At 50.5% G+C, this 27,410-nt stretch overlaps 1 protein-coding gene and 1 long non-coding RNA gene across 8 annotated transcripts in view; one reads left to right on the plus strand and one right to left on the minus strand.

Annotated features, from left to right (window-relative positions):
• Nucleotides 1-21,397, minus strand: part of MED15 (mediator complex subunit 15) — a 67,392-nt gene extending 45,995 nt beyond the window's left edge. For 2 of the 6 annotated variants that reach the window (XM_045065285.1, XM_045065288.1), the window contains exon 1: nucleotides 21,228-21,397. In XM_045065285.1, the coding sequence (XP_044921220.1) occupies nucleotides 21,228-21,295 (68 nt within the window). In that variant the 5' untranslated portion in view covers nucleotides 21,296-21,397. Of the gene's footprint in view, nucleotides 1-6,781; nucleotides 7,004-21,227 lie in introns of those variants that run through there. The other 4 variants (XM_045065286.1, XM_004742575.3, XM_045065289.1 and 1 more) reach the window with 3 other exon arrangements.
• Nucleotides 21,398-23,144: 1,747 nt separating this feature from the next.
• Nucleotides 23,145-27,165, plus strand: LOC123387604. Of its 2 annotated transcripts, none has more exons than XR_006602036.1 (2): nucleotides 23,145-23,311; nucleotides 26,953-27,165. It is a non-coding gene; the product is annotated as an uncharacterized LOC123387604 (long non-coding RNA). The 2 variants fall into 2 exon arrangements; XR_006602037.1 differs by having other exon boundaries at nucleotides 26,973-27,165.
• The last annotated feature ends 245 nt before the right edge of the window (nucleotides 27,166-27,410 follow it).

Genomic DNA, 27,410 nt, shown 5'->3' on the forward strand with positions numbered 1-27,410 from the left:
GGACTTTGCGAGACAGCACTGTGCTCATTTCCCACACGTGTCCCTTCTACTGCTGCACACAATACCTGACCAAAGAGGCCCTGCATGTTTGTTTGCTGAAGAATGAACAGGCACTCTGAGTACAGTTTTTAGTTCTGCAAACCATATTTTACAGAATGTTTTTGCTCCTGTTTCTAGTCTACAGGTAATGCTCCACGAAACAGAAGATGAGGCAAAAATGAAACCAGACAGCTCTGCTCCCTGTGACCATTCCCACATCTTCCCCCAAGGAGGCCCTGTCCTTTTCCTTTTCAGCTAACTCAGCATCTTGTCAGAGGCTCCCATTCATTATGTGGTTCTAAATGCACACAGAAGAGCTTCCTGCATCAGTGCTTAGGGGTGGTGTCCCTCCCTCCTTCCACACCAAGGACCAACATGCCTACTGCATGAGCCTGTCGTGGGTCCCAGCCCCACATTTAGGGCAGGCCCCAGACGGATGCAGGACCAGCCGCTCTCCCTGCTCTGCTTTGTCCCCAGGATGCCTACAGGAAGAGCTGGATCTTGATGGCCATTCCTCAGCCTCAAAAAACAAACCCCTTCCAGCAACCGACACTAAACAAATGCAAACTAGCACACGAAAAGACAGCCCTAAAGACAGAGTGGTGGTCACAGCCTCAGAGAAACAGCTTAGAAGAACCAGCAAGTCCTAGTGAGCTCTGCCCACACAAGCAAGCCTGAGATCAGTGCCAGGAATACAAGGGCCTGCCAAGTCAGGGGAGATCAGGGAGCAAAACCAGGGTCAGCTCACAAGGGTGGACCCTAACTGGGGCTATCCTGACACATCCTACCAATACCAAGTCCATTGTCCCCAAACCTGAGGCTGCCAGGAAGGCGCCAGCACCATAACAGAGGGCCTGTCTGCTGGCCTCTGCCTGGACGTGCCCGACCCTCTGCTAAGATGGATGAAGGACTGACACTGGCTCAAAGTACGTGGCCCCTTGCTTCAAGCCGGGCTCCCCAACTCCCCAGCTCCAGCTTCTTCCTGGTCACCACGGCTACACCGGTCTGCCTGGTCGGGGTTCAACTGGTATCTGGTTTAGACCTGAGTCTCGGAGGGAGGACCTGACCCATCCCACAGGCCCTGTCGGAGGAGGTCCACAAACTGCCCACACTGGAAACCTGGGAAGCCCCTCTTCACTTCCCAATTCTGACTTCTGTTCCTTGAAGTTTAAACCCTCACCCCATCTCTCACTGTACCTGTGGTGGTCCTTCCTCATGGGCCTCTGTCTCCACCTCCACCACCTCCGCCAGTGCCCTAAGCCACAGGACAGTGAGAGTGGGAAGTGGCCCAGGCTATGTCCCTGCCTGCCTAAAGGGCCTTGCTCCTTACTAGCAATGCAGACAGTCATGAAGCCCACTCCCTCCCCCTTCCAGGGTCCTGCTGCTAAGCATGCTGATGCCCAATCACTGCACCAGCCTGTTAGGCCCTCTAATCGTGCTCCTACCCAGGAACCCAACTTTCTGCCTCACAGTAACCTTGTGGTCACCCTGGCCACACCTGCGGCACCTCCTGCAGGAATTGCTGGCTCAGTGTCGGTCGGCCCTGCCATCCCACGAACATCTTGAGAGCAGGGACTGGTATGCAACAGCAGTAATCAGCACCCGACAAATAACTGGTTATATTTAACACAAGGGGTGGTAATGCCATGCATTTTGATGTGCAGAACCAAGAATCAGCGTGACAGGTAGAGGGGAAACCGGGACTCAAATGAGTCCGTCCAGGCAGCAGAGGCCAGGGTGATGGGAAAGGTATGTGCTGGGGTGGGCCAAGTGCTGGGCACTGGATCTGCAGGAAGCAGACAGAGGAAGAAGGGCCTGGGCTCCAGAATCACACAGACCTCACACAGACCAAGGCTCAAATTCCAACCTGGCCACTCGCCAGCTCTGGGTCTTGGGAGAGGCGCTCCACCCCCCCCCACACATGTTCCTCATAAAGGAGCTCTCTGGAAGGGCTGTGGCCAGGATGAAGGGAGATGCACAGGAGAGGCCAGGGTGTGAGGCCAAGCCTAGCCTGGGTCCAGGCTGCAGCACTCCTGTCCAGTATCTGGCCTGCTCTCCTGCCTCACCTCTACCCTATCCCCTGATTGGGAACCTCAATTCAACACCTGGAGTTGGTTCCCAGTCTTTGTAATCTGAATCTGGGCAGCATAAAGCCAAAGAACTAGCAAACTGTGTGTTCCAGGAAGGCATGCATGGGTGTAAGCTCCAAGTCCACTAATGCTCCAGCCTGCCCCTCACCACTCCACCCCCAAGCTGGTGACTCTGATAAGTAGGGTTGGTCTGAGGATTATAGTAGTTAACGACGTCAGGCACTTGGCACACAGGAAGCAGTAGGGTGCGTTACAGAAATCAGAGCACAGTCTGCCTAACTGCGCAGTAAGACTGCATCCCAAAATACCTCCAACATTCAATGACGCTGGTGTCGCCCCCTTCCTAGCAGATGACAGCAGCAAGTGCAGGCGGCTCCCTCAGGCAGAGCTGCTGTCCCCCTGAAGCTGAGCCACGTGGAAGCATGCCTTCAAGGTGCCCAGCCGCCAAAACACTTCTCAGAAAGGGCCTGTGCACAAGTATGCTGATGGGAAGTATCCAGCGGCCTTCCCTGCCCTCCAGCTGCCCTACCCTCCCTTTGCGCTCCACCTCCCTTTGTGCTCCACTCCAAAGGGCCGGGGTTCACACCCAGGGGCCTTCCCACCTCTCCCGACTGCACTCTTCTCAACACCGCCCCTTCTCCAGGTTCAACCTCCTTTTCCATTGCTGAACATGTGCTTGCATTCACAGGAGAGCAAGGCCATCTGGTTGGTCTCCTGCTGCAGTCTAAACCAGGAAGGTTCTTTCCTCTCTGCGTCACAGACTCACCCTCCTGCCTTAGGTGGATAGGATGACCACTCATCTGTGTGAGGTTTTTGTTTTGCCCTGAGGGAGCCTCTCCTCTTTTGAGAATCACACATTCATCTACCAGCTGACCTCTCATGGGGCAGGAGTTTTGCCAGCTCTGCCTCACCCCACCCTACAAGAGAAACTTCCAGATGAAGTGGCACCTGGGTGTGCAAAGAGTCTGTTCACCCACCTGGGACAGGACCTCGGAGCCTAGGTGACACTTCGCCCAGGGTGTATAAAAGCCCCAATCATAAAAGTACCAGACAAAAACAGGAAAAGAGTTATATAATACCAGGCTGAGGAAGGCTTTCCTGAGCACACTATCAAAAGTAGATACTAGAGAGGAAAAAAGACCTTGCCAAGTTCAAAAAGATTCCTGCCACATTTTTAACCAAACATCTACCAAAGAGATAAGGAGAACGTGCCCTGATACCCCAGGCCCTCCGCAACTCAAGCCCACCCCTGATGTCCTGAGAGACAAGGTCCTTGCTTCCCAATCAGGTGCTCATGGCAGCACCCACCACTCACCCCCGCACCCCATGCCTGTGCAATGGCCCTGTATGTTTCTGAGTAAGCTCTCAGCACTTGTGGCACAGCCTAGGAACACGCCATATCTGGTAAAGCAGAGCTCAGGCCAGCACAAAAGAGAACCGTTCTGCCCTCTCTAAACACCAGCTAGGTCCAAGCATTGCCATGGTTGAGGCCTAGCCCGAAGCTTCTGCTTTCCCCCAGTGCCAAGGAAGCCCGTGAGCCTGCCACCAGGAGAAGGGCCAGGAAGTGAAGACAGACCAGAAGGAAAGCAAATCACTACACTGGCCCGGAGCAGGAAACACAGCTTTGACTTAAATTAGCCTAAGCCACAGTCTAAATAAATATGTTCCCTACAATAATTTCATTTAAAAATAAATTTAAATGAGATAGGAACCTCCAGTTTGGCATAAGGAACTGAACCTGCACGTCTTATTTTGATGCAACTCAAAACCTCACTAAAACTACAGAAAAGGGAGGATTTTGGGTTTTTCTTTAACACAAACTCACAAAGCCAGGAAGGACTTGGAGTGATGGCTCCAACAACAGCATTTCAGAATCTGGAATGCTGATGGTCCAGTGGTGATAGGGCAAGCCAACCAAGAAAGCACAGTCCTAAGTAAGTGACAGTAAGGAGGGCTGAGAGCCAATCTAGTGATAGCCCTAGATCATCGCAAGGCTCGAGCGTGCCAGGCACTCAGGGACCAAGGGTAAACAGAAAGATTCCTGGGTGAAAGCCTTCCCCCGGCATCCCCTCCTCCACTTCACACTGCTGGGTAACTATTTCCACACCAGCAGACACCAGAGATTTATTCTCTGGAAAAGCATAAAATGGAGAATCATTCGACTTAGAGGGGCTCAACCCACCCAGCTGAGAAGGCACAGGAGGCTAACGAAAGAAGCAGACTATGTGGCCACTGAGTGTCTAGACCCACACTAACTCCTGAGGGCCACCCTCCTGCCCTTCTGTCCACCTGTGGCCTCTTCCAGTGTGGCACCCAAGCCTTCACCCTACAGCCCAGTGTCTGGAAGACCATGTTCTGGAGGAAAGACTCAGAAACTGAAGCTATGTGAGCCTCTGGGGAAGCTGGCGGTGGACAAGCCCCTCGTGTTCAGAGTGTCCACCTGTCTTCCCCATGCCCCTCTCTTAGAGTGAGCTGCCAACCAAGGGCTCCCAGACACCCTCTCATGGCAGATGAAGACCCCACATGAAAAAATGCCAAAAACAATCTTTATTTTCCAAAGAGATAAGACACTGCATCCATTTAACAGGATTCTATAAAACAGAAAGTCAGATTACAAAAATAAAAAGAGAGAAAGGAAAAAAAAAAAAGAAAGCAAAGAAAGAGTTCTTAGAAGTAAAAGCATGTCAGCGGCAAAAGGCCAGAGATAGCACTAAAGAAATCTCCCAGAGAGTCCAGTAAAAAAAAAAACAAAACAGAGATGGATACAGGAGATAAAGATAAATTAGAAGAAGACTGAGGGGTCAACATTCAGACACAGTGGGCAGAGGAAACACAGGGAGCAGAGGAAACACGGCTCCCTGTGACCTGATTCGCAGGAACTTTCCCTGCAGCACTGGACAGGAGCTCTGGGAGTGAGGCAAGCGATGCCGCAGCTCACTGGGAAAAGCGCTGGGCCTGCTCAGCGGCAGCACCAGAACCAAAAAAGCAGCGGGACACACTCCTCAATCCTTGATGAAGTATTTCCGACCCAAAAGCTCCCATGCACCCAAATGGACATGGTCTCCAGAAACTGAGTAAGAAGCTAGTGGCATGGGGCGCCTGGGTGGCTCAGTGGGTTAAGCCATTGCCTTCGGCTCGGGTCATGATCTCAGGGTCCTCAGATCGAGCCCCACATCGGGCTCTTTGCTCAGCAGGGAGCCTGCATCCTCCTCTCTCTCTGCCTGCCTCTCTGCCTGCTTGTGATCTCTCTCTGTCAAATAGATAAATTAAAAAATCTTTAAAAAAAAAAAAAAAAGAAGAAGAAGCTAGTGGCATGAAGGAGAGAACCAAAATTAAGATACCATGAAATACAGAAAACAAGAAACCTAGCCCCAGAGCCGTGCATCTTGAGAGACTAAGGCAGCCACTGGCCTGTGCCCTGAGAGCTCCAGCAGGGAGGCCCAGGGAAAGAACCAGAGCTGACAGGCAGCCTGGCAGCACTCAGCACAGAGAATAGCTAATACAAGCCTGGAAGGTACAGGAAAAGTCAGCCACAAGGACAGAAAACTGGGCACATTTTTAAGAAGGCCATTTTATTCTCGAGAAAAGAAACCAACCAACAAACAAAAACCTTGTCACTACTAGCATGCTACAAAGGTCGTCTGTAGAGTAACATTTGGGTAGGCATAAAACATAAGTATTCCTTACAGATTTACCCAGGAGGTAAAATACCGGTAGAACAGGAAGCAGCAGAGATAATGGCTATGTAGAGGGAGCTACAGAAAAGGTCAATACATAATTCATGAAACTCACCAATGTGATGACCCAAGACAGCAGCATGTGCACATTACTCAGAATCACAGGCATAGGCCAGAAGAAAGAGCAGAGTCATAGGGGAGGACTGGGCGAGTGGAGACCCACCACAGTTTCTTGGGGTTTTTTTTCTTCTTTGCTTTTGAAGATTTTATTTATTTTAGAAAGAGAGAAGAGAGAGAGCAAGCACACGAACTAGGGGAGGGCCAGAGGGAGAGAATCTCAAGTAGACTCTCCACTGGGTACAGAGCCCAACATAAGGCCGATTTCAAGACCCTGAGATCATGACCTAAGCCAAAATCAAGAGCTGGAGGCCTAACCAACTGAGCCACCCAGGTACCCAGGCTTTTTTTTTTTTTAAACCACTACTTGACTTTTATGTGTCTATATATTACTTTGATAAAATAAGAATTAAAAGTTAAATGACAAAATGCATATAAAAAGTGTGCCATAGAGAAATACTCAGTGAGTGCTGTATGTTAACAAAGGCCTCCTAGAGGTGCAGGGCTGGCTCAGTGGGCAGAGGACCATCCACACTTGATCTCAGGGTCAGGAGCCCAAGCCCCATCTGGAGCCTAGAGACTGCTTTAAAAAAAAGGTCTCCTTCACCTTTCTCGCTTTTCTTTTTTTTTTTTTTTTTTTTTTTAAGACCACAAGTAGGCAGAGAGGCATGCAGAGAGAAAGGGGGAAGCAGGCTCCCTGCTGAGCAGAGAGCCCGATGTGGGGGCTCAATCCCAGGACCCTGGGATCATGACCTGAGCTGAAGGCAGAGGCTTTAACCCACTGGGCCACCCGAGTGCCCCTCCTTCACCTTTCTAAACCTTCCAGACTTAGGCAACCTGGAGACAGAATGCTCATACCTCATTGGCAATTCTGACCGCTGGAGCATCCTGAAAAGTCTACCACACATTCCACCACTGTCCCAGTGGGCCCTTGGCCAAAGGACTCTTCGGTGGGTCTTCCCTTCATAGAGTCCTTAGAAAGCTCCAGAGCAGCCTCCGAGTCTCCATTGGTGTCCCCTTCTCTCGGTTCCCCAGCAGCGGTTTACTGCCCCAGCACCCCACGTGCTTTCATCTCAGAGGCAGGAAATGAACAGACACCAATTGTTCAATCCCCAAGAGCAACCAATGTAAACACCTGGCCTCAAAGGGAGTGGGCCTTGTTGACCTCACAGGCAGCCGTGAGCATGTCTGCCAAACCGTATCCCAGACTGCGACTGCTTTTTCGTCTTTGTCAGCACCCTTCTGCATTCTGGTTCTCTGACTTTTTGAAGAAACATAAAGTGTTTTCTAACCAGATAAAAATATGTATTTCAGAATTGAACCAGCCACCTACATGTAGGAAAGAGTATTTTAGTCCTGCAGAAAGAAATTTCTTAATCATACAAACACAAGAGACTGAGAGCACTTTCTTTTCGCATTCCTCTTGGTTTGATCAAGCTCTCCAAATTCTTCTCTTAAGATTTCTCAATCCCCAAAGAACCAGATCAATGCAAGAACTACTAAAGAGAATACCATTGCCCTTAGAAGGGCATGTTATTTGAGCTGGTTCAGAAGATGACACAAGCTTTGTCATTTACTCCAATCTGCTGGTTTGCCCTCCACAGGACCAGGAGCCGAGAGGCCCTAAGATCCCTGTTTAGGTGCTGGCCTCTGGGCTCCAGGGCTGAGACCACACTGGCAACCCCAGTTCCAGCCCCCAGCACATCTCACTCACTACCAGGCAACCATGCAGTGAGGACACTCTCTGCCAGCCCAAGAATTTATTAAAATGCTTATCTCACATGATTTTGTGGTATCTGGTGGAGAGAAAAGCCCTATCTTCTACAGATCTGCACTCAAGGACTGGCAGCTGAAATCATATGGTGTCTGGAATATGATTGAAAATAGTCCAGGAGGGGGAGGAGAAGGATGGCTGAAACTGGACATATGCTGCTAACTCTCCCAAGTACCTGAGAGATCATTCTTATATTTCCACCTCTGTGAATGTTTGGAAAAGGCCATAATGGAACTTGTTATTAACAAGATAGTAAATAAAATGCTCCTCTCAAGTATGCGGGATGACTGTTCAGAGTAGCCTGAAGGGGGCTTACCCCTAAGAGTGCCCCACTGTGAGGCCGTCGTGGCTGTCACACAGGGAGTGACCATGCACCCCTGAGTCCCCCCGTCTGCAGAGTTCTCCCCAGCCTGAAGAAACTTGGTTCTCTGGAGGGCAGCAACCCAATAAAAGTCAAGAAATCTGCTCTCGCAGCAGAGGCCAGTCCAGTCCCTCACTACCGAGATAGAGCCCAACTATGGGTAGAGTCCCATTGGCCAGAAGCCCAGCTGTGACCATGCTGTGCACGAACCAGGGACATAAGCACACAGGTCCCAGCCAGTCACACCCCAGGAGACAAATGCAATCTGTGCTGTGAAAAAGCCAAAACTCAAACTGAACTCGAATCTAACTCCACTTCAAAAATACTGGTATATGCATGCACTTACATATTTAAAATACATACATATCAAGGTACCTATCCACTGAAACAGGACTGGAAGGCAAAAATCAAATTGTAACCAATGGCTATCTCTGGCACAACTACCACCGAAAATATCTTCCTGTTTTGAAATCCTCTACAATGTCATCTGAAAAGCAATTAAATGCTGCATCCATTAGTCCTGAACACAGGGACTGGAACCGACGACAGAGGCAGGCCCAAGCTGCTGGGACTGGCTTCCTGTGCCCACACTGTCTTACCCCAGTCTCTCCACACATCTGCTGTGCCCACCACAGCCGCCACCAGGGCCTTCAGCTCAGCCTCCTCTGCCACCCACACCCACGTCACTCCTGCAGCTGACTGCCCTTGCAGGTTTGCTCCTTGCACCATCCCCGGCTGCTGGCCTCTCTCCTTGGAAGGGCTGACACCCCTACACACTCCACAAACCATCACCTGGTAGCAGCAAAGGATCACAGTCCATCTCCCTCAGGGTGCATACCTGTGGTTCTCTCCTCCCTTTCTCCTGCATGTACACACACACACACACACACACACAGTCACCAAATTCCAAAGCTGCTTTCTGTACAGGCTCTCTCCCTCCTCAATCACCCTCTCTGTTCCCACTGCCATGGCACCCAGTAGGTCTCAAACTGGAGGGTGCTTTCAAAACCAACAAGGGTGCTTGTTATTAAAGGCAGGTCCCTTGACAATGCCAGATGTTGGCCAGGATGGCTGACAAGAGGAACTCCCCCACATAGTTGGTAGGAATGTAAATGGGTACCTACCACTTGGGAAAACTGTTAGGCGGACTACAGCCATGCTGAATTCAGGCCACACCCCTCAACCCAGCCTCAATGTTCGGCCCAGGGAGTAAGTGCATATACCACCAGAAGACATGACCCCCAAACACCCCTGGCACTGACTTCCCATAACCAACAACTAGCATTAACCCCAATGTCCATCAGGGATAGAAAAGGAAAGGAACCCGGTGGAGTCATGTCCAGACAACACATGGCATAAACAGGAACCACTGAACAGACATGATGCTGAACGCAAGAAGCCAGACACGCTGTGACTCCAATGACAGGAAATTTAAGAACACATGTATCCACGGCCCAGAAGCCAGGAGAGTGGAGCAGAATCTGTACCGGCTGAAGCACAAGGAGGAGCCTGCACAGTTCCAGGCCTGTTCCAGACACAGGCCTGGGCTATTGCTATGGGGCATCTACATGAGTAAACATTCATCTGGTGGCACCATGCTGAAGATGAGTCCTGTGTCATTCACTGAGGTGGGTTTCTTATACTACTTTAATATAAAGAAGCACCAGGCTCCTGGGTGGCTCAGTCAATTAAGCCTTCACCTCTTGATTTCAGCTCAGGTCATGATCTCAGGGTCTTAAGGTCCGGCCTCACATCAGGCTCCAGGCTCAGAGTGGAATCTGCTTCTCTCCCTCTCCCTCTCTTCCTCCGCCCCTCCCTGGCTTGTGCTCTAGCTCATGCACGTGCACGCAGAAACACTCTCTAAACTAAATAAATAATTAATTTTTTTTAAAAAAGTCTCATGTGAGACAACCAGAGCTCCTAAGCCCACTCCATCCCTGGGTTTGGGCTGGAATGGCCTTGTGCCTGAACTATGAGTAAAAAGCACCTGGAGGTGATTTCCTCTGCACTTTCATAGGTGTGAATCCTCCCCAGCCTGAATCAAAGCAGACCTGTAGCTTCTGAAGGGCCCAGGGTTATCCATCATAGACAGCTTCTCAAGGCAAACCTGGCATTCTTTCTACCTTACAACAGGAGCTCTGTCCCACACAGAGTGGCTCCTCAAACACCACCTCTGATGAGGACTGAAGCAAAGTTTTTTCTGGCTTTTTTTTTTTTTAAGATTTTTAATTTATTTATTTGAGAGAGAGCCTGTGCACAAGCAGGGGGAGAGGCAAAGGGAGAGGGAGAAGCAGACTCCCTGCTGAGCAGGGAGCCCTACGGAGGCTGATCTCAGGACCCCGAGATCATGACCTGAGCCCAAGACAGACAGCCGACTGACCGAGCCAGCAGGTGCCCCAGGACTGAAGCAAAGTTGGAAAGGGGTGGGGAGCAGAAAGGAGGACTGTGAGGAGGCACAAGAGCCACCTCTTAACCAACAAGCACCCCTTCCACACCTCCAGACTTCCCTCCCTGGACTGGACGCAAGTGGCTCAGGTCAAAGGCTAACCAGGAGCTGGGTCACTCCTGTTCCCCACACCTCCAGCAGAGTCCCAGGCAGAGAAGCCTGTGTAGCCAAGCGCTAAGAGGAAACAGGGTCCAGACGGAGGAGGGAGCAAGACAGAACTCGGCTGCTATTCGCCAAGTATGAGCACCAAGACGTGTATGAGAGTACGGGTAAATAAGAGGGATTTAGTACTCTATACCATCCTTATGACTCTGCATGTTTGGAACAGTCGCAAAATAAAAAGCTCAAAGTAAGGATAACGGGGACTTCCAGAGGTCAAACGTCTTCTCCAAGGACTCACTGACCTAAGTAACAGCTACTCAACCCTAAAGATACTTAATCCATTTGATCAGCGATCTTTATTAACCCCCACCAGGTTAGCAAGAGAGTCATTGTTAAAGTGGAAGGGATCATCTCCCTCTCAGGGCGGGGTTCAAGATTAGTTACACCTGGGCTTCTAGTGTAGCCTCTTTGTTCTCCAGGACTGGGTATTCATTTATTTACCTGTTAAAGAGAACCACCTCATAACCACTGTGGACTCCCTGTCTTCAAATCTTCAAATAAATGTCTCCAATTAAAAAAAAAAAAAGGCTCTGAATGAGAAGTGGTTCAATGTGGAGGAGCACTGATGAGAGAAAGCCCTGGAAGGCCATCAGAAAAGAAGCCAGCACTGTTTTCCACCACCCTACCTGTGATTGTGATGCATCTCTTATCCAAGCCAAGGCACCATGCCAGGAGCTCAACGAGATACAGAAGTGTAAGATCAGGTCCTACACTCAAGGAATTTATAATATTGTTGGCAAGGCAAATAAATAAATAAATAAGAGTGTAAAAACAGCAAAAAACTGCCACGAGCTGAGCCATCAGGGTCCAGGAGAAGATGAGGCCAAGGCCAAACCTCCAACGGGGAAGAGAAAGAACAGAAAAGAGTGAAACCAGAGGGCCTGACATGGAGGAAGGAGCATCTGGCTGGGGCTCTCATACCAGCATGCAAGGAAGGCCATCTGGAAGGACAGTTTCAGACTGAAAGGAGAATGCTTCCAAGCAGGGGCAAAAAGAAAAGAATCATCTTAGGAAGGCTGTGATGGCACTCAGGGTCCTGTTGAGGGAGGACACCCACCCTGAAGGCAAAGCACATGTGATTTTCCACCTTATGGTAGCTATCTGTGGCCACAGCTCCCTCCTCCTCATGTGCAAACAGGGCCCACCTCTTCTTCAAGACTTCTGACTACAAAAGGAACGTATGTTTATTGTTAACAAAAATACACATGTACTGAAAGTTACCAAAAAATGAAAATTATTCAGATAACCAGCTAACAGTGTCTATTTAACAAAATTCATTCCAGGGGCACCTGGGTGGCTCAGTTGGTCAAGCATCTACTTTTGGCTGAGGTCATAATGCCAGGATCCTGGGATCGAACCCCAAGTTGGGCTCCCTGCTCAGCAGGCGGTCTGTTTCTCCCTCTTCCCCTGCTCTTCCACCCACTTGTCTGTGCACTCTCTCTCTCAAATAAATACAATCTTTAATTTAAAGAAAAAACTCAGGGCACCTGGGTGGCTCAGTTGGTTAAGCAACTGCCTTTGGCTCAGGTCACGATCCCGGAGTTCTAGGATCGAGTCCCGCATCCGGCTCCCTGCTCCATGGGGAGTCTGCTTCTCCCTCTGGCCTTCTTCCCTCTCATGTTCTCTCTCACAGTCTCTCTCTCTTAAAAAACAAACAAACAAACAAACACCTCACTCTGGACCATGTGTTCTGCTTGCTAACCTGCTCTTCTCAACACTGACGGGTTATAGAACATCTCCCATGTCATTTTTTTTTTAAGATTTTATTTTTAAGTAATCACTACACCCAAAGTGGGGCTCAAATTTACAACCCTGAGTTCAAGAGTCGCACACTCCACCAACTGAGCCAGCTAGGTGTCCCTCCCATGTCATTTTTTGGTTTTTGGAAGACACTAATTTATTTATTTTAGAGAGAGAGAGAGTGCATGCGTGAGCAAGGGCAGGGGGAGGGCCAGAGAGAGAGAAACTCAAGCGGACTCCCCACCAAGCAGGGAGCCTGACACGGTGCTCAATCTCAGGACCCTGAGATAATGACCTGGGCCAAAATCAAGAGTCGGAAGCTTAACTGACTGAGCCACCCAGGCACCCCTCTCCCATGTCATTTTTTTTTTTTAAAGATTTTATTTATTTATTGGACAGACAGAGATCACAGGTAGGCAGAGAGGCAGGCAGAAAGAGAGGAGGAAGCAGGCTCCCCCGCAGAGCAGAGAGCCAGACGTGGGGCTCGATCCTGGGACCCTGGAATCATGACCCGAGCTGAAGGCAGAGGCTTTAACCCACTGAGCCACCCAGGTGCCCCTCCCATGTCATTTTTTTTTTTATCTATTTGACAGAGAGAGATCACAAGTAGGCAGAGAGGCAGGCAGAGAGAGAGAGAGGAGGAAGCAAGCTCCCTGCTGAGCAGAGAGCCCGATGTGGGACTCGATCCCAGGACCCTGAGATCATGACCTGAGCCGAAGGCAGCGGCTTAACCCACTGAGCCACCCAGGCGCCCCCTCCCATGTCATTTTTAACCGCAGTACTGAACCTGCCCTCTCCAGCTCCCACAACAAATCTAATCGAGCTCCATTGCTGGCTTATGCCCCCCTGTCCCACTCCTGACGTGATGTGAATATGAGCATCCTCACTGCAACAGGCTCTGAACACTCTTCTGAGTGTTGCCTTGGAGGAAATGCCTAAGGAAGTAGACATTTTAAGCTTACTGGAATAAACAGTATTGCCAAATGGCCTTCCAGAAAAATGGCTTCATTTTCGTGCCTCCTGCAGCAGCTTGTGAGTCATTTTGCCTGTGTCTTCCCATGGTGTTAAGACTTTCTCCAACTTGGGGGGCCAACTGGCTGGATCAGGCAGAAAAGCATGCAACTCTTGATCTTGGGGTTGTAAGTTCGAGCCCCACATTGTGCGTAGAGATTACTTAAAACTAAGGGGCACCTGGGTGCTGAGCTGGTTGAGTGTCCATCCGACTCTTGCTCTCAGCTCAGGTCTTGATCTCAGAGTCGTGAATTCAAGCTCCACACTGGGCTCCACAAAATGAATGAATAAATAAATAAAATCTTAGGGTGCTTAGCTGGCTCAGTCAAAAGAGCATGGGACTCTTGACCTCAGGGTCATAAGTTTGAGCCCCACGTTGGGTGTAGAGATGACTTAAATTAATAAAACTTATTAAAATAGGGGCACCTGGGTGGCTCAGTGGGTTAAAGTCTCTGCCTTCGGCTCAGATCATGATCCCAGGATCCTGGGATGGAGACTTGCAACAGGCTCTCTGCTCAGCGAGGAGCCTGCTTCCCTGCCCCTCTCTGCCTACCTCTCTGCCTACTTGTGATTGCTGTCTGTCAAATAAATAAAATCTTTAAAAAAAAAAAAAACCTTATTAAAATAAAAGGAAAAAAATTCCTTTTTTAAAAAACGATTTTATTTATTTGGCACAGAGAGAGAGATCACAAACAGACAGGCAGGCAGAGAGAGAAAGAGGAAGAAGCAGGCTCCCTGCTGAGCAGAGAGCCCAATGCGGGATTCAATCCCAGGACCCTGAGATCATGACCTGAGCCGAAGGCAGAGGCCTAACCCACTGAGCCACCCAGGTGCCCAGGAAAAAAACTCTTAAAAAAAAAAAAAAAAAAAAAGACTTTCTCCAACTCTGAAGTGAACACCCATTAGGTTAAACCAGTATCACCACAGGGACTGAACAGGCCTCTGGAGCTGCTCGGGAATCCACTTGCCACAGCATTCCTTGCGACGCGGGATTCCCCACAAGGGATTCAGACTGGGGAAAATGAGTGTTCAAACAATTCAAGTGCAAAATGGTAACTCTTCACAGAATGTGTGTGAAGAGGAGGGAGGTGGCGGGTGGCCTCGCGTCCAGGAAAGGTGAGTGGGATGGGACTGCAATGCTGAGCCATGGGAGGGATGGGTCTCTCAGGCGAGGAAACAAACAGGATGCAGAACAGCCAGGGCAAAGAAGAGCTGGGCTCTTCTGAGGATCCACACGCAGCTAGTACAAGGGGCTGCAGACCCTGGAGGAAGGAATCAGGCTCAGAGTGGAACCCACAGGCGGTGGGCGGCCACTCAAACATTCCCAGCAAAAACATAATTGGGGGCAGGAGGTGGAGTCCGTGAAGCAAGAATTGATAGCTTGAAGCTGAATGTGGATACATGGGCATGGAGTCTTTAAACTACTCTACTTGGGGGGGCACCTGGGTGGCTCAGTGGGTTAAAGCCTCTGCCTTCAGCTCAGGTCATGATCCCAGGTTCCTGGGATCAAGCCCTGCATCTGGCTCTCTGCTCAGCGGGGAGCCTGCTTCCTCCTCTCTCTCTGCCAGCTTCTCTGCCTACTTGTGATCTGTCTGTCAAATAAATAAATAAAATCTTTAAAAAAAAAAAAAAAACAACTACTCTACTTGGTTTTAGGATTCAAATTTTCCATTTTGAATTTTTTTAAAATGCATTACATTCCTTAAAAAATGTACCCTCTGGTATGTAATCAACATTATTGCCCTGAGGAATGCTTTAAAGTGACAATGACAGGGAGATGATTATGTGACCACCAGGGAATGCCCCACACAGAGCCTGGACTAACCACAGCCACCCTGTTACAAGCGGCAGTAAGAGTTGGAAGACTTCCGGTGAGGAATGCTATAACGGCTGAAGGTGTGGTAGGTGGGTGGGGTCTCTTACAAAAGGGAGCTGGTGAGGTCAGGAGGCTCTCTATCGGCTGTGCGGAAGCCAAAGATCATCGGAGGCTTGCTGGCTGGCTCTTCTGCCACTGTGTGGGTCCCCCTCACCCACACGGAGTTGCTCAAATTGCCAGAAGGATGCCCACTGGCATTTGGCCTGGGTTAATGTCCAGCTGCCATTTCCCTCTACTTCTAAAAGGTACTACCTCTCTTTCTAAAATTAAAAGGCAGTTTGCCTCTCTTGTCCTGCTGGGGTTCAGCATGCATTCATTTCTAACAAGCAGGGTATGACTATAGTAACAGTGACCTCTCCTCTACACCTCAGTTTCTTCATCTTAAAAATGGGAGTAACAAATACATTGAGTGACAGCGCAAATGGGAAGTCAATGAGCTAACACATAACACAGGTCAGCGTCTGCGGCGGGGGTTCATGTCAGCTGCTGTCGTTGCTGCTGTGGAGAAAGTTCTGACCCCTGAGCAGATGAGGGCCCACATCCCCTCAGGTCACTGTCACTTCTGGTCAAGAGGCAGTAGGGCCGAGGTTCAGGACTCTAAAGTCAACGGCTCCACAATCACTTCCTGATTGCCATCAGGGGCACTAAGGCTTGAAGGTGGTCAGAGAGATGGGCCCCTGGCCTCAGGGAATGGATGTATAGGGGTGGATTATACACAGAAGGCTGCAAGCCAGCCCAGTTGTTTAATTACCAATCAGGCTATGAAGCAAGCAGTGCGGCTCAGGAGTCCGCACTGGAAAACAAGGGCCAGAATCACACTAGCAGGGCACAGGGCCATTGGGAGGCCTGAGTGGAATAAGCCACAGAAAAGGCTCAGCCAAGACTCCCTCACATCTGCTTGGAGGACAGAACATAACCCACACAGGGTACCTGTGTGGCTCAGTCGGTTAAGTGTCTGCTTTGGGCTCAGGTCATGATCCTGGGTCCCAAGATGGATCCCATGTCAGGATCCCTGCTCAGAAGGGAGTCCAAGTCTCCCTCCCCCTCTGCTCCTCCCCCTGCTTGTGCTCTGTCTCTCTCTCAAATAAATAAAATCTTAAAAAAAAAAAAAAAGAACATAACCCACAGGCAGAATCTAGACATGCAAGTTTCAGGCTCCCCTCTGTCCTAAGGCCTCTCCTGGCCCTTGGAAGTTGCTGTTCAGTTACCTGTTCTTTTTCCTTATGGGTTTTTGTTGTTGTTGTTTTTTGCTTTGTTTCATTATGTTTCTAGATAAAGGCACTCAATCTTCTCCTTATAGTCCAGGCAGAGAGCTCGGCATCTCCTAGGTCCCAACCTGGAGCTCACATCTTTGCGGGCTTCACCAGAAGGGGTGGCTAACCTGCCTGCCCTGACTCTGCTCCATGCTTCCTGATCTCCTGGAACTTGGTAGAGTCTTGATCCACACTGCCCTTCCACCCTCCATCCCCCGGATATCCTCCCCCTTGCAATCTGTTCAGCCCAACAGACATTTATTTATTTCAAGTCTATATGTGCAATCTGCTGTACTGAGAGGTGGGAGGCATAAAAGTCTCAAGAATAAGATGGCAGAAAAATATAAAAGAATGGGAAGAATGGATTGACGAAGTCCTTTCATTCATTCACTGCTTTCCCACTCTATGTCAGGTGCAGTGCCAGCTACTACAGATACACGCTTGCTCTCCAGGATCCTATAGACCAGACACGTGTTCAACACTAACCCAACAATCCCCCCCAGGAAGGCCCAACGGGGGGCTTCTCCTGCAGTACTGCGGGGAGAATGGATGGTCAATGAAGAGATGGTCTGAACTCACCAACACTGTCACAACTACCCTCCCCACAGGCTCCTTCAAGTGTCATCAAGTCCTCTAACCAGGCTTGGGGATATCGCCTTCACCTTCCAAGGCTCCTACTCCTACAAGAATTTAAGAAGGAGGTATTTGCTAGGGCTCAGGTGAAGATCTTTTCATCTCTCTCTCTCATGCACGCGTGCGCACACACACACATACACACACACACCCCTTCCCTGTGACACCTTCCCATGTGAGCTGGACTCCAGCCATTTCACAGATGACGAAGATGATCCAGAAAGGTTAGGCGTCCTGCCCACGGTCACTTGGCTAACAAGGGGAGAAAATGGGGTTTCCAGAGCTTCACAATGCACGCTGGCACAAATAAAGAAGACCACTGTAGCACAAGAGGTGGCACATACAGCCCTCAGGAAAAGACTTCCTCTTACACACTTTGACAAGTGTTTCATATGCATGGTGACACACTTCCTGGGACTAGGGTCCTACGGGAAACTACAAGGGGCTGAGATCTAACATATCAGAGGGGGTGACCCACTTTAGTTAAGGTAGGCTGAGAAGGATCTGGAGTATTTGTTATTTAAGCAGACATCTAAAGCAAAGGAAGAGAAACTGGTGATAAATGTAGTGGAGGGAAGTCTACCCATTGTTGAGAACCCTAAATACTTGACGATAACTTGCGTAAAGAAAAGGCAGGGGGGAAGAAAGAACAAACAAACAAACAAATTTGGAACGTTCAAGAAGCTGAAAGACCAGGAGCAAACTGGGGGTTTGAGAAGAGGTGGCTAGGCCAGGCCACGGTGAGGGACTGGGAAGGTAGGCCATCTGGAGTCTTGTTCTAATGCTAAGAGAAGCCACCAGCAGGCTTTCAGCAGGGCAGCAGTGAGCGAGGGGGAGGCAGCAGTCCAGGATGGGTCCAGATGAGGGGCAGGTAGAGGAGGGCTAAGAAGGAGGCTATACAGAGTCCCCTCGAGGTCTCTCCTAACCAGCTCCAAATAAAAAACTGCTTTTTCTCATGGTAGCCAAGAGGCTAGAGGATTGGGCCTGCAATCCCAAGCACTGTTCTCTCTTGATAGATACTCAAGAGCCAGGTGGAGACAGTGAACCAGCTATCAGATGCTTCTCCTTTTGTTGAAACTCTCCAGTGCTTCACTATGCTTTCTTTACTCCCTTATCTATACAAATTACTTGGGTTCAAAACATTTCCCAAGACCCCACCTTCAAACAACAACATAAATATCAGGGAAGTTAGAATTAAACCTGTGCACAAAACAAATCAAAGCACCAAGAATCAAGACTTTCAAAGTGAACCCTGGAGAGAAAACAGACAAATCTGAGAACTGAGAACACCACATCATGTCAGGCAGACAATCTCTGAAACTGCTTATCCCAGCAGGGGTAGCAGAAGGTCTCCCCAAAGATGTCCATGCCCTAATCCCACGAACCCAGGCACATGCTACATTATATGGCAGAAGGGACTTTTCAGATAGAATAAAAGTTACAGACTTTAAAACAGGAAAATCATCCTGGATTATCTGAGTGGACCCAATCTAACCTGAGTCTTTACTAGAGAATTTTCTTGGCTGATGTCAGAAAGATATAGCCAAAGAACCCATCCTGATGGAGGGGGCCACATAGAAAGTGTGAGACCAAATGCAGGCTGTCTCTAGGAACAAAGACGGGGCACTGGTTGACAAAGAGTTAGTAAGGTACAAAAACACTTCAGTCCTACAACCGCATGGACTGAATTTGGCCAACAACCTGCACAGGCTTGAAAGCAAATTCTACTACAGAGCCTCTAGAAAGAAATGTACACCTAACCAACATCTTGATTTCAGTCCTCTAAGACCCTAAGTAGAAGACTCAGCTGAGTCTACCTAGACCCTGCATCTACAGAAACCTGTGTTGCTTTAAGCTACTATATTTGTGGTCATTTGTTAAGGCAGCAAGAGAAAAACTAATACACAAGCAGCAATCTGGCAAATAAAGGAAAGAATCTAGCTTGCCCCAAAGCAGAGAGAAGCTGAATTATGAAGTATCCAGTCAGTCCTTGACACCCAGAGACTCTTCAATTGCCCTCCTGCCCTCTGAATTCCCCCCTCCCCAATTTCCTCTGATGGCAACTTATTCTTCTGGTTCTTTGGTCTCCCCAAACCCAAAGAAGAATCTTTGCCCTGAAGGCTTTTCTTGGGGAGCCCTGAAATGGGCTATACCTCAAGATTTCATCTATGGAGGCACATGGGTGGGTGTATCAGCTGGTTGGGTATGTGCCTTTGGCTCAGGTCATGATCCCGGGGTCCTGGGATCAAGCTCTGAGTCAAGCTTGCTGCTCAGCTGGGATCCTGCTTCTCCCTCTCCTTCTGCCCCTTTACCTGCTTGTGCTCACTCTCTTACTCTCTCAAATAAATAAATAAAACCTTAAAAAAAAAAAAAGATTTCATCTATAGACAATTCCAGGGGATCAAACCCCCCTCCGAAAAAACCCAAACGCAATGTTCACTGATTCTGCAATATCTGCAGAATTGTCCCCAGACTATTCCACATCAGTGCCCAGAGCCACCAACTCTACAGTCCCCACGCCTTCCACTGTACTAAGAAGCTTCCCAGCATTCCATCCCACTTCCTTCCTTCCACGCTGCTGCACTCCACCCCCGGCATCTAGTTTAGTCATCAAGGACTCTCTATGCTTGCTCTCCCCTTTCTCTGGAGTGGTCTTCCTCTTTCAGTTTCCACCACTGTCTAGTGCAGGCCTTTATAATCTCTTGCCGACTAGGTCATTCCACAACCATTTTATGGACCAATGCAACAGGCAGTGAACTAGCAGTAGGAACACAGGGATGAAAAATGAAACCCCAAGAGTTCAAAATTCACAATGGCCTAACTGGCCTCTCTCCTGTTCTTGATCCATCTCCAAGGACTCCGGGAATCTTCCCAACTCTGGCATTTCACTACCTCAAGGCAGGCAACATGCCAAATCCTCAGCACAGCACTCCCACCACTAACAAGTCAGCACCTGCTCACCCTCATTCCATTACCATCTCCTGAACCTCCTTTTTCCTCAATCCCCAGAATTCAGCCTGTAGCAATGTCCTCCAGTGCAATGAGAGCTCAAACTTCCCTACTACTCAGCTTGGAATGATGGCCTCTCACACTCCTACTTGTCTTTTTAAGGCTCAACCTATTAGCCACCTACTACTCCAGAAGGCTCCTTCTGCCCTGCTCAAGAAAACTGTCAGTTTTTTCTTGGAGAAAGACTATACTGTAACTGCTTCTTTATGGTAGTGCGGTTCCTGAGGGCAGAGACTCTCTCAAAATTGGTGGCTAGCGCTCAGTAAAAGACTGCTAAATGAAACAAGCAGTGGGTGGCGAGGAGCTGGAGTTCAACGAGGTGAAGCTTAGAGCGCACCGGCACCCCCTGCATTGAGGGGTTCAGCAGCTTAAACTGCGGGGAAGAGGTATTAACACCAGCTTTTCACTCCCTCCTCCCAACGGACGGTCGCTTCCTGACAGCCTCTTCCTGCCACCCTTCGCAAAATCCACTCTGGGGCTGGACTGGGGGGCGGGGGAGGCAGGATACCCGTTGATTCTCCATCCCCCACCGCCCACAGTCCCAAGTACCTAGCCTACCAACCTCATCTTCCATCCATCCCCCTGCAATCTCTTTTTCTCACGCTGATGCGCTTTTCCCAAAGACGAATCACAAAACATCCACATCTGCTAAAGCCGCCACGGGCTGCCCCTTTCCTTTTTCGAATTCAGTGTGATTCAAAGCAGGGGAAAGTCTGCAACCAAAGCACACAAATGACGAATGAGAACGCTCAGGACGATGACTCATAAGCCAGGGTTCGCTGGTTTGCAGAGTTCGGCCCCGGGAAAGCTAACGAACAGTCTGTATCAGCCAGGAACGGAAGGGACAGCCAAGGGCTCAGCGGCGCCCTGGGACTCACAAGAGTCCCGGGAGCCTTCGGCCTCTCGGCGCCCCCAGGCCCTAGTGGGTCCGATCGCCCTAGGTCTCCCGCGGGTCCGACCCCGGCCTCGCCCTCCGCGCGCGGAAGGGTTGAGGGGGGAAGGTCCAGAGATTTTGCCCTCTAGCCCGGCCCCTACTTACATTTGACTGACCAACTTCTGCCGGAAGGCGGCGCTCCGCCAGTCGGTCTCCTGGCCCGAAACGTCCATGCCGGTCGCTCCGCTCCGCCCGCGTCCCGTTCTGCCGCCGCCGCCGCCTCTACCGCAGCGCCAGGCCCAAACCCGGAAGCCGTCGGAGGCTCCGCCGCCGCGCCGGAAGCCGAGCAGGAATTGTGGGAAATGGCGTCCTGCGCACTGGCCCGTGGGATATGGAGTTTCCGGGCCCCACGAGGAGACTTTTCGGTGGCCCCCTAGGGAGTATCCCGAGCCCTGGCCCTTCTCCCAGCGCTCATGCCGCGGGGGATGGGGACTCGGGGCTGACCAGAACGGGTGTGGGAGAGCCATGGCTTCGTAGTATTCCTGATACTGCCTATAGCAGGCCCACGCTGGCCACCCGAATTTCGTGTGACCCTATTGTGTGCTAGCCTTACCAACTCCACGAGATCTGCACCCTTCGGCCAAGCTGCTAGCAATCTTCAGCGGATGCCATGGAGAGATTGTTTATATATTAACTATTTCTCAGCACCTACTGTGGGCCAAGTACTGTGCCAACATGATCCAGGCTCCACTTTCCCGCCACTACCTTACAGCGTCACATCCAAAACGTGACCAGATAGACTTTTTTCACTGCTTCTCTCCACTAGACTTTTGGAATCTCATATCCCACTGTATTTTGTAGGGTGTGGTGATATAAGAAGCCTAAGCCACATTTATTAAATTCCAGGCAGTCTTGCTTGGCCCAAAAGCCATGTCCTGTTTGAACAAAGTCCAGGTCCTCAATGGAGGCCAGACGGCACACAAACTTGTTGGGTGGAGGCAAGTGAACTGGAGGTGGGATGCAAAGGGGTAGGGGGGGCCTGAGGATAATTTTAGGAGGATAAGAGTTCTGCTGGATGGAATCTATGTGGCCTTGTCTGGTTTGGGGTGAGGGGTAGGTGGCAAAAATCCTAAGCACCAATGGTACATAAGTGCTATGTAGGCAATCGCCAACATGGGCTCAGTGTGAACTGGCATCTACTGATGCCTGTAAGTGCCAAGCCCAGGGTAGGCTGTGAACACCCAGTGGCTCAGTATCCCAGACAGGAGCTTGGGGTGGGGCGGGTTGGAGTACAGGGAGAGAGAATGTGAGCAGGTTTCCCAGAGGGGCCCCTCTTGCCCACAGCGTTTCAGGTCTTGTGTTGCTAGAAGAGCTTTTCACATCTTCAAACTTTTCTGTTCAAGCTCCTAAAAATAATTTTTTAAAACTCTGTATTTTGGATGATCCACTTGTTCTGGTTTCCATGGGACTCTCTGGGTTTTAGCTCTGGAAGTCCTGCATCCCTGCAATCCCCTGGAATCCCAGGCCAACTGACATGATTGATCACCCTATCTATATCCCTCTTGCATGTTAAAAAAAAAAAAACAAACCTGAGATATAATTCACCTTTTTACAGTAAACAATTTACTGTTTGTTACTTAGTATTATTAATATATTCATAAGATTGTACAACCATAACCACTCTCTTGCACATTTTTAACTTTTTTTTTAAGTGGACTGTGTTGGGCTGGCAGGAAGGGGGCTACCAAAGATGGCGAAAGTTCCCGCCACAAGACCTGAGCTCGGACAGGAGAACAAAGGCCCAAGCAGGAATCTGAGACCCCCGCCCCGGGCTCCTGTGGACCAATGGGATCCCGTGAGCAGGCGGGATATCCAAATAAGGGAAACTTCCAAAAGACCCCTGAGCTTCCTCCGAGACCCCTTAAAAGCCCCCTCCTCCCTGCCTTGGGTGCGACTTCCGCCACTCTGCTTTCCAGAGTGGCGGAACCTCGCCCGAGGGTGCCCACCTCCTCCCGGCGCAACTTTCCTGGCTCCCCTTCTCCTGAGCCCTGAAACTTCGCCGGAGAGCGTTTTTAATAAATCTTGCCTTGCACCCACTTTGCCTGGTGTTGTGTTTATCTCGCCGGAAAAAACTTTACATTTGGTGCCGAGACCCGGGAAGGAGATTGAGCCCCCACACAGTGGGGAGGCTCTCTCCTTTCCCTGGCTGAACCGGATCTGCCTTTCCGAACGCCACTTCCGAAGCTGTGGTGAGTTTCCCCGATTCCGCGCCTCCTTCCGGAAAGCCCTGCCCTAATCGCGGCCGCGTCAGGGTGGACCCCGCCGGTCACCAGGTGACCTCCGTGACTCCGAGAGGCTGGGAGACGTCCTAACCTCTACGGCAGTCGACACAGTTTTTCCGCAACCCAGTGGTGGACGAGGGGACGCCTTCCTCCAGCCCTCGGGTTGCCCGGCAACGAATCGTGGGGACCTCCCAATCCAAATTCGACCCTAAAACATCCCGGGGGTGTTTTAGGCCTGCTGGCCAATCTTAAAACCCTGGAACTGGACCAGGACCTGCGAAAACGACGTTACTGTACTGTCGCTTGGCCACAATACCGATTAGACAATCAGTCCCAATGGCCTCCGGAAGGCACGTTTAACTATCAGACTTTCATGGACCTAAATAACCTCGGCAGGCACCAAGGCAGATGGGCCAAGGTCCCTTATGTCCAGCTTTTTCTGGACTCTGCACTCTCGCCCCTTCCTCTGCTCTCACTGCTCCACCTCACAGGTCCTCTTGGCCCGCTCCCCTCCCCCTACCCTGCCACCCACTGCTCCCAAAGACTCGGACCTCTCCTCCCCGTCTCCTCTCTCTGAACCCCCGGAGAGCTTCACCCATCCACTGACAAGAGGGCCTCTGGTTCCTCCTCCTCCTCCTCTTTACCGCGATCCTTCACCCCAAGGTCCCTTAAATTCAGGATTTCTGAACCAGCGCTCTCGTCTACCCCTCCTTCTCCCCCTCCCACTCCTATCCGAACTCCTGACAAATTTATCCGCAGTAAACGGGAAACTCCAATCAAAGCTTACTGAAGGTCAAATAGGCTCTTGTTATTTGTTAAAATCTGCTAGCAAAGAGATGACTAGAACTGCTGGTTACTTGTGTCTCAGAGTTTTAATGGGTCCTTCTTAAGGTAGCATTGAAAGTCTTTGGTAACCTTTAACAGAATGGGATAAAGAACTAGGTTTATGCTTTTGAAATCTGTTGGTAAACACCTTTTGTGCTTAATTGAATTCTGTTGTAACAGCCGCAGGGCTACTGTTTGAGCTAGATGCTTTCGTAAAGAATGGAAGGGGAGACTGATCACCTCCCATTAGCCAGGGATACCCAAAGGGGAGGGTGTCCAATCTGTTTGAATCTGAAGAGTGCCTGACTGCGTGAATGTGTCTGTGTGGCTCCAGCCGCACTAGGGCTCGAAAGCCCCCCGCTGAGTTAGTCTGACCCCCAAGGGAGGTTGCTGGAGCTGAGGAAGTTTGAGTTCATGCGCCCTTCTCTCTACAGGACCTTTCCCAAATTGAGAAACGTTTGGTCTCCTTTTCGGCCAGTTCTGATAACTACATTAAAGAATTCCAGTATCTGGCCCAAGCCTATGACCTCACCTGGCATGATTTACATGTGGTCCAGACCACCACCCTCACCATAGAGGAGAGGGAACGCATCCAGGCTGCTGCCCAGGAGCACGCGGATCAGGTCCAGCTCACTGATGCTGGAGCCCGGGGCGGTCCCAGCTATAGAACCAGGTTGGGATTATCAGGATGGCCAAGATGGCCACTGGCACCGCGACCGCATGGTCCAGTGTCTCATAGCCGGCATGAGGGCAGCCTCTAATAAGGCCGTTAATTACGACAAGATTAGGGATATTGTCCAGGCCCCTACGACACCCCCACCATGTTTCTTAACCAGTTGACCTAACTTTTAACCCAGTACACTCGCTTGGACCCTGCCTCTCCTGCGGGGGCCACGGTACTGGCTACTCATTTTATCTCTCAATCGGCACTGGATATACAGAGAAAGTTAAAGAAGGCTGAGGAGGACCCTCAGACCCCCATTTCTGACTTGGTGAAAATGGCATTTAAGGTCTTTAATTCCCGTGAGGAGGCGGCTGAGCTTAAACGACAAGCCAGACTCCAGCAAAAGGTTCAGTTGCAGACCCAAGCCTTGGTAGCAGCCCTGCGGCCGGCCGGCTCTGGGAGCCAGCAGAGAGGGGAAACCAATCGCACCCCGTCGGGGGGCCTGTTTCAAATGCAGGGCCGAGGGACATTGGGCTCGCCAGTGCCCCAATCCAAAGCCGCCAACTCGGCCTTGCCCTCAATGCCATTTGATGGGCCACTGGAAATCCGACTGCCCTAACCTCGGGGTATCTTCGACGCCTCAACGTGGGGGACCCCCCGAGATAGTAAGTCTGGCCTTTCAACTGCTTGGATTGGAGGACGACTGACGAAGCCCAGACTCAGCCACCCCTCTCACCCAGGCCAAGCCCAGGGTTATGCTCCAGGTAGTGGGTAAGTCCATCTCTTTTTTGCTGGACACGGGGGCTACCTACTCTGTTCTGCCTTCCTACTCGGGACTTACTCGAACCTCACCAATTACTGTTATGGGGATCGATGGGACCTCCTCCAATCCTAGGGTGACCCTTCCCCTTACCTGTAGCCTGGATGGGTTTCCCTTCCCCCACTCGTTCCTATGATTCCTTCCTGCCTGGTCCCTCTACTGGGTAGGGACATTCTCCAGAAACTAAGGGCAACTATCTGCCTCTCCCCTTCCTCCCCTCTATCCACCTCAACCCGTCTCATCCTACACCTCTCCACTCCCTCGACCCCCGCTCCAGATGACCTACCTACTATAGACCCTCAGGTGTGGGACACCTCAGAACCCATCATTGCTTCCCACCTTACCCCGGTTCAAGTACAGCTTAAGGATAACTCTAAGTTTCCCTCAAGCTCAGTTGCCTATTTCCTTAGCCCACCGCCAGGGCCTGAAAACTATCATAGAACGGCTTTAACATCAGGGACTCCTGATCCCCATCATTTCCCTCTGTAACACCCCATCCTCCCAGTACGCAAGCCCTCAGGGGCTTATCGACTGGTACAAGACCTTAGGCTTATCAACGAGGTCGTGGTCCCCCTCCACCCAGTCGTTCCTAACCCTACTGTCTCGCGTTCCCCCAAACACCTATGACTTTACTGTACTGGAACTAAAGGACGCTTTTTTCACTGTCCCCTTGCACCCTGATTCCTCTTTTCTTTTTGCCTTCACCTGGGAGGATCCTGACATGCATGCTTCTGGACAATTAACTTGGACTGTTCTACCCCAGGGGTTCAGGGACAGCCCTCACATTTTCGGCCAGGCCTACAGACTTAACAGCAGTGCGTCCTTAAGGCCAGGACTCTACTACATATGTGGATGACCTCCTCCTCTGTAGCCCCTCCCTCTCGGTCTCCCAAGACGACACCTCCACCCTACTTAGCTTTCTGGGGGCCAAGGGATATCAAGTACCCCCCTCTAAGGCCCTCAACATGACCTTAGGGCAGCCCATCATAGTCTACTCTCCTGCTGACTCACAGAGCTCCTTAGCCACGGATCCCTGGCCCATCTGACTCCCGTCTCCAGCTATTCCATCTGCTATTCCTAGAGAACCCGCATCTCTCTCTCTCTACCTCCCCCCGCTTAAACCCTGCAACTTTACTGCCTAAACCCTTGCCAGATAAGGGGTGGATCCAGGACAGGATTGCCCTGCCAGGCAATCTGGTGCACACCTTGATTACTGACATCCACCAATCCCTCCATCGTGGCCCATAGGCTCTCCACTAATTTCTTCAGCCATTGTTCTATCATCCTTCCTTATCTAAGGTAATCGAAGTTGTCCACAGGGCTTGCAAAACCTGTTCTGCCGTGAATTCACAAGGAGGAATCTGCAGACCAGGGCCTAACCAACAGCTCCGAGGTCATCAGCCGGGGGAAGACTGACACCTGGACTTCACTCCCATGCCTTGCCATAAAATTCATTCACAGGCTGGATCGAAGCATACCTCATCGCCCAGGAAACAGCAGACGTAGTGGCTACAATACTCATTGAGCGCATCATCCCGAGGTTCGGATTGCCCCAGACCCTCCAGTCGGACAACGGACCTGCCTTCATCTCCAGTGTAACCCAACAGGTAGCTGAGAGCCTCAACATAACCTGGAAACTTCACATCCCATACCACCCACAGTCATTGGTAAGGTAGAAAAGGCCAATGGGCTGCTCAAAGCCCAACTCCCCAAACCTACTCTAGAAACCCGTCTTTCCTGGCCTACACTTCTGCCTA

Source organism: Mustela putorius, unplaced genomic scaffold (genome assembly GCF_011764305.1).
Source record: "Mustela putorius furo isolate JIRA1106 unplaced genomic scaffold, ASM1176430v1.1 tig00003858_pilon_pilon_pilon, whole genome shotgun sequence".
Taxonomy (NCBI): Eukaryota; Metazoa; Chordata; class Mammalia; order Carnivora; family Mustelidae; genus Mustela; species Mustela putorius.